Below are 10,153 nucleotides of genomic sequence, written 5' to 3'. Positions count from 1 at the left end.
AAAAAAATTTATTTTGAAATCGTGATACTGAAACCATTTTTAAATTTACTAAAATAGTATCGTTATATTTATTATATATTTTATACAGTTACTATTGAAAATAAATTAGAGGGGGAAATCTCGCGGGTCGCGGGTACGACTCGCGGGTCTTGGGAGGGTATGGAGGGTGAGGGGTAAGAATAAGTTTGAGTTAGTGAGGATGGTGTTGATCTAAAATTAACTGAGCTAATGCACGACGAAGAAGGCGAGGATCGCTGTTAGTTAAATAAACGGGTGGTGGAATTATTCTTTACTTAGATCGACTTACTCAGTAGTTTTATGTGAGGACTGTGTGTGCTCTTAGAGCCGCTGTTGCTGTCGCGGACTCCACATTCCACCGGGAATCTTTGTTCTGTGCATACATATTTTTTTTCCCGTCCATCCGCAAGGGAATTTAATTTTTTTTTTTTTCCATAAGTGTAAGTTTTAAATGATTAATTTTTTTTTTTTCTGTAGCATTTTGAATTTTAATTTTAAGATTTATGTAAATTTTAGAATTAAGTGATGGTGAATTTTTAAAATGTGATCGGTTATATTTTTTGTGATATAGTTTTATTTTTAATTCTGTATGTGAGTGATTGAATTTTTTTTTTACTATGGGGAATTTTGTAAAAAAATTTTGAAAGTTGAGGAGTGAAAGGATTTTTAAAAATTTTAGTTTGTGGATTTTTTTTAAGTATGGGGAATTTTTAGATTCTGAGGAATTTTTTAACTATGGGGAATTTTGTAGAGAAATTTTGAAAGTTAAGGAGTGAGAGAATTTTTAAAAATTTTAGTTTGTAGAAGTTTTATAATTATGGGGAATTTTTAGATTCTGAGGAATTTTTTAACTATGGGGAATTTTGTAGAAAAATTTTGAAAGTTGAGGAGTGAGAGAATTTTAAAAAATTTTAGTTTGTGGATTTTTTTTAAGTATGGGGAATTTTTAGATTCTGAGGAATTTTGAAATTATGGGGAATTTTGTAAAAAAATTTTAAAAGTTGAAAAGTGGAAGGATTTTTTAAAATTTTATTTTGTGAATTTTTTTTAAGTATAAGAATTTTTTGAGTATGGGGAATTTTTCAATTCTGAGGCATTTTGAAATTATGGGGAATTTTTTAAAAATATGAGGCAGATGTAAAGAGGAAAATCAACAAGAAATTTTATTTTGTGTAATTATTTGAATATGGGGAATTTTGAGTTTCTGAGGAATTTGCTATGGGGAATTTTTAAAACATTGGGATGTAAAAATTTTTGTTACAAAAATTTAGGATGATGTAAAAAATTGGAATTTGAAAAAATGGGGAATTTTTGAGTATGAGGACTTTTTAATTATGAGGAATTTTTAAACTAAAGAAATTTAAAAAAATTACTATAATAATTTTATGACAATCGGGGTCAGAAAATAACGGAGATTATTTTATATGGGGAAATTTACATAAATTTTTAACATCTGGGGAATTTTTAAACTTCCATTTGCGATCTGTTCTTAAATTTCTTAAAAATAATAAAAAATTTCTCTTACAAAAAATATAGAGAATTTTTAAATCATGGGGAATTTTGAGTTCCGGGAAATTAAAAAATTTTATTTTTATGAATGAAAGTTTTCTGAGTTTATTCGAGTAAATGGCAAATTTTTAAGTATGAGAAATTTTTAGCCTGTGGGTAATTTTGTATATCACGAGTAATCAAATTTAAAAATTTTCTCTCAAATCCAAAAATTAACATTAAAATTTTCATTGATAAATATGAGGAATTTTTAATTTAATCATTCTGGGGAATTTTGAAAATAAAAAAAAATCCTATATATTTTACTCCAGTAATTTTTTTAAATTTTCTGTGGGATCACAGAAGAAATTTACGATTTTTAAAAATTCCACTTCAAATTATTGACAATACGTTCCCTCTCCCTAAAAAAAAAAAAGGAGAGTAAATTACCCATAAATTAAAATCTACATAAATAATGTTATTAAAATAAATTTTAAAGTTGAAATCTAAGACGAAATATGAGAAAATAGGTCGAGAAACAATTGTGTATAAATACAGCCGATAGTTTTATTTTTGAAAATTGAGAGAGACAGCCTGAGTGAAGCTAAGCCCAAGCTAACCAACCGGGCGCGTTACCGCGTTAGTTTAAAATTAGAGTTTACGATTTGGAGGTGGATCTTGCCTTATAGAGCATCGGTTCAAGCAATACTTATCTCACCGTATCCAATTACTTATTTCGTTTTAATTATCGCTAATTAATTCATTCATTAATCAATTAAACCCAAGTCAATATTAAATTAATTTTTTTTCATTCAAAATTTTAATTTTTTTTTTTTTACAGCAAACTAAATAACAAACATGTCTGACGACGAGGAACAATACTCGTGAGTATTTTTGTTTATAACAATTTTTTTTTCAAAAAAAAATTCAAATTTTAAAAAATAAATGTCTCCCTTAATGTCAGTCCCGATTTTGAATTTTTCAATACCCAGTTTGTGTTTTTATTTAAATTTTTAAATATTTGTCCCACCGTCGCATGTTACTGTTTATTAATTATGTGTTTTTTTCGTCCTTTTTAAAACAGCAGCGAGGAAGAGGAAGTCGAAGAAGTGTAAGTTTATTTTTATTTTTTTAAACTAAAAAAAAGAAAAAATCATTTTTTTTTTTTTTATAAAATTTTTGTTTTACTTAATTTTTACAGGAAGTAAGTTCATCATCATCATGGATTTTAAAATTTTAAAAAAATTAGGGACATTACAAAAATTTGAAAAAAAAAAAAATTTTATCAAAATTTATTGAGATTTTTTTTTTGATTAGAAAATATAGAAAATTTAATTAGACTTAATATACATATATATATATATATATATATATATATATATATATATATATATATATATTAATATACATATATTAATATACATATGTATATATATATATATTAAGTCTAGTTAAATTTAAAATTAGATCGTGTGTTTCTTATATAAAAATAGAGTGACCGGATAATTTTCATTACACTACAAAATAACAAAATATATAAATATGTATACATATTTATATATAAATATACCACAAATATATACCAACTACAAATTTCCCATAAAAATCTAAAATTACCCACAAAATTTCGACTACGACCCACTATCCACTCATATTTCCACTAAATTTACATAAAACATTTACTCCATACATTCAAATTTACTCAAAAATGACCCTATCGTACTCAGCACACTCGAATTAACATACCCAGTATTTTTTTTCATCTCCAAATTCAAACTAGAACCCAAAAAATGGAATCCGTACATCCGTACATTTTCCCGTACGGATTTACGGAATCTCAATATCTCATCATCTACTGGTCCGATTTGAAAATTTTTTTTTTTGTTTTGTTCCTCTCGAAATTCTGTATGGCCACCACTAGTTACTCAATCAAATTATCGTTAATTACTTCCCCAAAAATCAGTTTTTCGTTTTTTTTTTCCAATTCGGTTACTCTATTAGAAAAATTTACTAACACACATTTATACAAAGCCAATTACTGACTCTGGTCTTTCTCTCTTTTTCCATTACCACGACTGAAAAAAAATAAAAAATCAAAACCAAAAAAAAAAAAAAATTATATATAAAAAAAAAAAAAAAAAAAAAAAATCCAACGACGCCAATCGATGCAATGCGACTATTGTTGACAATAAAAGGCAGCCTGAGAAGAAGATCGAGTAAGTTACAGTTCGTCTGTCACTTTGCCTCGGCTTTATTTTATTTTTGTTTAAAATTTATTATTTTAATTAAAAAATATATAAAACAAGAACAAGCTGTCGCAATTAAAAACAATGTATTTATTTAAAACGACAATTCGTTTCGCTGAATTTACAAGTTTATCGCCTTAATTGTTTAATTAATACTTAATAATAATTAATAATAATAATAATAATAATTTATTCCAGCTGATAATTAAACATTAAAAAAATATAAGAGACAAAAAAAACAATATTGTTGCTAACGCTGACAAACGCATAAGACGCTTTGTATATAATTTTGTTTCGTTTAATTATTTATTTTGTTGTTTTTGATTTTTTCTTACATTTTTTAAATTAAACAAACAAACAAATAAAAAATCAAAACAAACAATATATACTTATATATACTATTATTTAGCGAATATATAAACAATTGTTGTCGCTAATTGTGTCGATGGTTAAACAAAAAGCCGCATTTATTGTCCTTTAATAATCGTCCTTTCATTTTACTCCTTTTTAAAAATACTTAAAAAAAAAATAAAACTAAAAAAGGGTATTATGTTTTTTTTTATCATTTTTTGGATTAATTTATAAAGCAGATTGAGGAATTTGATCTTCGGTTGATTTAAAAAAAAAAAAAAAGAAAAAAAAGTGCGATCGGGATTCGATCCGTCGACTTTGAGATGAAGGCAAAATTTCTATGGCATAAAATAATCGATTATTGACTGTCGATTATCGATTTTTTTTTCAAACTAATGAATTAGAAAACATTCTACTCATTCGATTAGTCAATTTTTCAATTGATCGATTATCGATCGTTCAATCGATTATCGATTAAAAATTGATTAGCTATTTTTTTTATAAATCGATATTTCGGACGAAATTCGATCGCGGTTCAATTCATCGATGAATCAATTCCATACCTAATCGATAATCGATCATGAAATTAATCAGTAATCGATCATTAAATTAATCGATAATCGATTATTAAATTAATTATCGATTTAGTAATCAATAATCGATTGTTTGTTAGTGAGAAGATATCGTTCCAACGAGAATAAATCGCAATCTACTCAATCGATAATTGATTTAATAATCGATGATCGATTTGATAAACAAAAATCGATTATTTTTAAAAATCAACCAATTTCTTCTCATTCCGATTAAATCACAATCCACGCCACCGATATTCGATTATTAAATCGATGATCGATTATTAGATTGATCATCGATTATTAATGATAAGATCACGTTTTACTCAATCGATAAATCGATTTCACAGCTAATCGATGATCGATTTAATAATCAATAATCGATTATATTAAAAAATCAACCAATCTCTCCATTTCAATCACATCACAAACCAAACCATCAATAATCGATTATTGAATCTATGATCGATTATTAAATCGATTATCGATTTTTTTTCTAAACCAGCCAATTTCCTTCAAAAAAAAATTTAATCACATTTCACACAATCAATTAATCGAATTCACAGCTAATCGATAATCGATTCCACAACTAATCGATGATCGATTTTATAATCAATAATCGATTATTTTTAGAAATCAACTGATTTCCCTATTTCAATCAAATCACAAACCATACCATTAGTAATCGATTATTGAATCCATGATCGATTATCGATCTTTAAATCGATTATCGATTTTTTTTGTAAACCAGCCAATTTCCTTTAAAAAAAATCGAATTACATTCCACTCAATCGATTAATCGATTTCACGACTAATCGATGATCGATTAATCGATTTTTCCAAAAAATTGAAATTTCCCGCTAATTCTCTTACGATTTCTTAACTTTAAAAAATTTAATTTTGTAATTAAAAATATAAAATTGATCAAATAATCAATCTGCTTTAAATTAAAAAAAAACTCATAAGTTCATATTAATCCTTGTATTTCTCTTTTTTGTAGGGGTAGGGCGTCCCAAAAGTAAGTTTTGATCGAAAAATCGCAAAAATAAAAATATCGCAAACGCAATTTTAATTTATTTATTTTATTTATTTATTGTAAATAATAAATAATCACATAATTTATTAATTAATTTCAGATTTATTTTTTTTTTACTCCCACCAATCACAACCCTACGAAAAGGGTTTTTTACCCTTTGTAAATAAAACATCATCCACAATAATAATAATAATAATCATAATTATTATTTATTTATTTATTTTTCTAGCTTACGCAGAATTTTAATTTTTAAGGACCAACACGATAATTATGTGTCCCGTGTTATTAATTGAAACCCTTTGTTTTTATTTTTAATTACTGTAATTAAACCACCAAAAGAAAAAAAAAAATTAACCGCCCATTGAATAAAAAAAGAAACCTCCATTTCTTCAGCTCCATATCCCGCAGCTGTAATTGTTAATAAATAATTACGCTTTAATTGTTAAAAAAAAAAAATAATTAATTTTTATTTAAGGCTTTTTTTTATAACATGAAATTAATAAATTTATAATTTTTTTGCTTAAAAAATAAAATTGTTTTTTTTCATGAATTTTTCAAATCAGAGAGTCCGATAACCCGGAATTTATGAAGGTAAGAAATTTTTTAAAAAGATTTTGAGAGAAAAAAAAGAATTGTTTTTTTTTTAATGGGGGTTAAATTTTTTTGGTAGAGACAAGAGCAAAAAAGAAGCGATCTCGATGAACAACTCAAGGAATATATTATGGAGTGGCGGAAGCAGAGGGCCAAGGAAGAGGAAGAACTTAAGACATTGAAGGTTATTATTTTTTTTAATTAGTCTTTGGACTGTTGGGAAGGAGAAAGAAAATTTTTTCCAGAATTTTTCATGTTGATTCAGAATTTTTGTATTATTTGGAAGTTTTTTCATTTTTTTTTAATTTTCTAGAGGATTCTAGCAAGTTCAAACATATTCTAGACGTTTTGAAATTTTTTTAAATATTCTAGGAGGTTGTTAGACTTTTTTTTAATTTTCTAGAATTTTTCTGAATGTTCTAGAAGCTTGTAGAAGTTTTTGTTATTTTCTGGACAGTTTGAAAAACTTTTGGAAATCTTCTAGAAGATAACTAAATTTTTTGAAATTCTCAGACATTTTTTTTTAATTTTCTAGAAGGTTCTAGAAAGTTTGAACATATTCTAGAAGTTTTGAAAATTTTTTTCAAATATTCTAGAAGTTTGTTAGATTTCTTTTTTAATTTTCAGGTGTTTCAAAATTTTCTAGAATTTTTTTGAATTTTCTAGAAGCTTGTAGAAGGTTTTGAAATATTCTAGAAACTTTGAAAAGCTTGGAAATCTTCTAGAAGATGACTGAATTTTTTCAAATTCTCAGACATTTTTTTCAAATTTTCTAAACAGTTCTAGAAAGTTTAAACATATTCTAGAAGTTTTGAAAATTTTTTTTCAAATATTCTAGAAGCTCATTAGATTTTTCTATAATTTTCAGATCTTTCAAAATTTTCTAGAATTTTTGTGAATTTTCTAGAAGCTTGTAGAAGGTTTTGAAATATTCTAGAAACTTTGAAAAGCTTGGAAATCTTCTAGAAGATAACTGAATTTTTTCAAATTCTCAGACATTTTTTTTCAAATTTTCTAGAAGGTTCTAGAAAGTTTGAACATATTATAGAAGTTTTGAAATTTTCGTTCGAATATTCTAGAAGGTTATTAGATTTTTGTTCATTTTCAGGCGTTTTAAAATTTTCTAGAATATTTTAAAATTGTCTAGAAGCTTGTAGAAGGTTTTGAAATATTCTAGAAAGTTCAAAAAACTATCGGAAGTCTTCTAGAAGGTTACTGAATTTTTCCAATTTCTCAAACATTATAAATATTTTTTTAAAATTTTCCAAAAGGTTCTAGAAAGTTTAGCAATATTCTAGAAAGTTCAAAAAACTTTCAGAAATATTCCAGAAGGTTAATAAATATTTTCGAGTATCCAGACATTTTGAAAACTTGTTTCTTTTTTTTCATTTTCTAGAAGCTTCTGGAAAATTTATGAATATTCTAGAAGGTCCAAAAAATTTTTCATTCACGGGAAAAATTACAATCTCTTAGAAAGTTTTTAAATTCCTTTCAATCTTCTAGATTTCTATTAACATTCTAGATAGTTTCTGTACAAACTCCTAGAAAATTCTAGCAAATCATCGAATTCTCAGGCCCAAAAGTAAATTTTTTTTCTTGTCTTGTCTTGCAGGAAAAGCAAGCGAAGCGTAAAGTTAGCCGTGCTGAGGAAGAGAAAAAAATGGCCCAAAAGAAGAAGGAAGAAGAAGAACGTCGTCAACGTGAAATTGGTAATTAATCAATTAATCGATTAATCGATTCATTAATTAATCCACCAAATATCTCATAAATTTTAATTACAGAGGAAAAGAAACAACGTGATCAGGAAGAAAAGAGAAGGTAATTTTTTTTATCTTTATTCAAATTAAATTTCTCATTAATTAATCAAATTAATTAATCAATTAATTAATTAATTTATAGACGTCTTGAAGAATCAGAGAAAAAACGTCAAGCTATGATGCAAGCGATGAAGGATCAAAGCAAAAAAGGACCCAACTTTACAATCAACAAAAAAGATATTGTAATTAATTACTTTTATTAATTGATTAATTTATTAATTAATCAATAAATTGATTAAATGATTTTTCTTTATTCAGGGAAACATGTCGTCAGCGCAATTGGAACGTAACAAAACAAAAGAACAATTAGAAGAAGAGAAAAAAATATCACTATCGATTCGTATTAAGCCTCTCGAAGTCGAAAATTTGTCTATCGAGAGATTACGCGCAAAAGCCAACGATTTGTGGGAAACAATTGTTAAACTTGAAACTGAAAAATATGACTTGGAAGAACGTCAAAAGCGTCAGGATTATGATGTAAGTAATTACTGTACCTCATCTCCCCACTCCCGTCCAAGTCGAGGGCCATATCGATTTATTCTGGGCCTTATGCTTACAGAAGTCGATTCATTAAATTTTTTGAGAAAAATGATCGTATTTATATCATAAATTAAACAAATATCATAAGGCCCAAAAAATAATTTTGGGCCTTATTACAAATTTTGGACAAATCTATTTTTATTTACAATTTATCTATTTGTTTACTAGAACTTAATTTTTTAAATATTTTAAGCAAAATTTAAAATAAGGCCCATATTTTTTTGGGCCTCATTAGATATTTTCATGAATTAACTCTCAATGTAGAAGACGAAAAATTAATAGAAAAAATTTTGACCCCAAAACTGACAGTAAGGCCCAAAAAATGTATAAGGCCCTAATTAAACTTTCAAACTTCTTACTCCCCTTTTTACCTTAGGGTAAAACTCAAAATTAAAAAAATTCCATATCCTGAACTCAAACCCTTTGCCATTAACTATTAATGAGCCCATTAATCGATTAATCAATTAACGGGCCCATTAATTTTACAGTTAAAAGAATTGAAGGAGCGACAGAAACAACAATTGAGGCATAAAGCTCTGAAGAAAGGTCTCGACCCCGAAGCCTTAACTGGAAAATACCCCGTAAGTCTCATAAATAATTATAATAATTATGGGCCCATTAATCGATAGGACCCAACCATTAATAATTACTTTTATTAACAGCCCAAGATCCAAGTGGCATCAAAATATGAACGTCGTGTCGACACAAGATCTTACGACGACAAGAAAAAGTTATTCGAAGGCGTAAGTTTATTAATTTAAGTTAATTAAATAAATTATTTATTATTAATTATTCATTAATGACTCGGCTAGGTGATTAATCGATAGTTGGTTAAATAAATTAATGAAATTAAAATAGGGTTATGATACGGCGTTAGCTGAACTGAACGAGAAATTGTGGAAGCAAAAAACAGAACAATTTATGAAGCGTACGAAAAGTGAGTTAATATGAGTCCCACGTAACGCGTTTTGTTATCGATAAATCGATTTACCAATGCCCAATACCCTGTCATTAATAGTGGGGACTCATGAGCATGATTTGGGACCTAAATAAATATTTTGTTCGGGGACTGTTTATTTTTATGGAGATTAATGTTATTATTGTTAATATTTATTGTTAATTGTTAAATTATGTGTGGGTGAATCCTTGTTATCCCTTGCATGTGGGCCTGATTGGTTACAGGGCCTGACGGACTTGCTGAAGGAGACCAAGGAGAAGGAGTGGACCCAACAGAAGGAACAATTCCTTGGTCGCCAGAAGAGTATGTACTCTTCGATGTGTTTTTTGTTATTAATAAGTCATATTTTTTGGGCCTTATGGTGATGGGAAGGGTGGGGAGAAAATTTAACGGATATTTTGAGGGAATACAAGAGTCTGGGGACCAGGAGACTGGAAATTGGAAGTAAGGCCCATTTTTGGGCCTTATGATTTTTTGGCAATTTCCGGTCTTTTGGTGTAGAAATTTATATTCATTATTGTTGTAGCTATTTAGTA

General features: G+C 27.1%; 1 protein-coding gene across 10 annotated transcripts in view; it reads left to right on the top strand.

The window, feature by feature from the left end:
- Positions 1-298: 298 nt before the first annotated feature.
- The window catches only part of LOC130677313 (troponin T, skeletal muscle-like), a 10,883-nt gene continuing 1,028 nt past the window's right edge, over positions 299-10,153 (top strand). Inside the window, exons 1-14 of one of the 10 annotated variants that reach the window (XM_057484034.1) lie at positions 299-458; positions 2,348-2,390; positions 2,591-2,617; positions 3,702-3,722; positions 5,676-5,693; positions 6,275-6,302; positions 6,382-6,486; positions 7,915-8,011; positions 8,084-8,120; positions 8,202-8,301; positions 8,378-8,596; positions 9,148-9,240; positions 9,322-9,402; positions 9,518-9,596. In XM_057484034.1, coding sequence (XP_057340017.1) covers positions 2,365-2,390; positions 2,591-2,617; positions 3,702-3,722; positions 5,676-5,693; positions 6,275-6,302; positions 6,382-6,486; positions 7,915-8,011; positions 8,084-8,120; positions 8,202-8,301; positions 8,378-8,596; positions 9,148-9,240; positions 9,322-9,402; positions 9,518-9,596 — 931 coding nt within the window. In that variant the 5' untranslated portion in view covers positions 299-458; positions 2,348-2,364. Of the gene's footprint in view, positions 459-2,347; positions 2,391-2,590; positions 2,618-3,701; positions 3,723-5,675; positions 5,694-6,274; positions 6,303-6,381; positions 6,487-7,914; positions 8,012-8,083; positions 8,121-8,201; positions 8,302-8,377; positions 8,597-9,147; positions 9,241-9,321; positions 9,403-9,517; positions 9,597-9,841; positions 9,921-10,153 lie in introns of all 10 variants that reach the window. The other 9 variants (XM_057484042.1, XM_057484026.1, XM_057484078.1 and 6 more) reach the window with 9 other exon arrangements.

This window comes from Microplitis mediator, chromosome 1 (genome assembly GCF_029852145.1).
Source record: "Microplitis mediator isolate UGA2020A chromosome 1, iyMicMedi2.1, whole genome shotgun sequence".
Classification (NCBI taxonomy): Eukaryota; Metazoa; Arthropoda; class Insecta; order Hymenoptera; family Braconidae; genus Microplitis; species Microplitis mediator.
The sequence above is the reverse complement of the archived record's forward strand: the minus strand, read 5'-3'. Positions and strand labels throughout refer to the sequence as shown.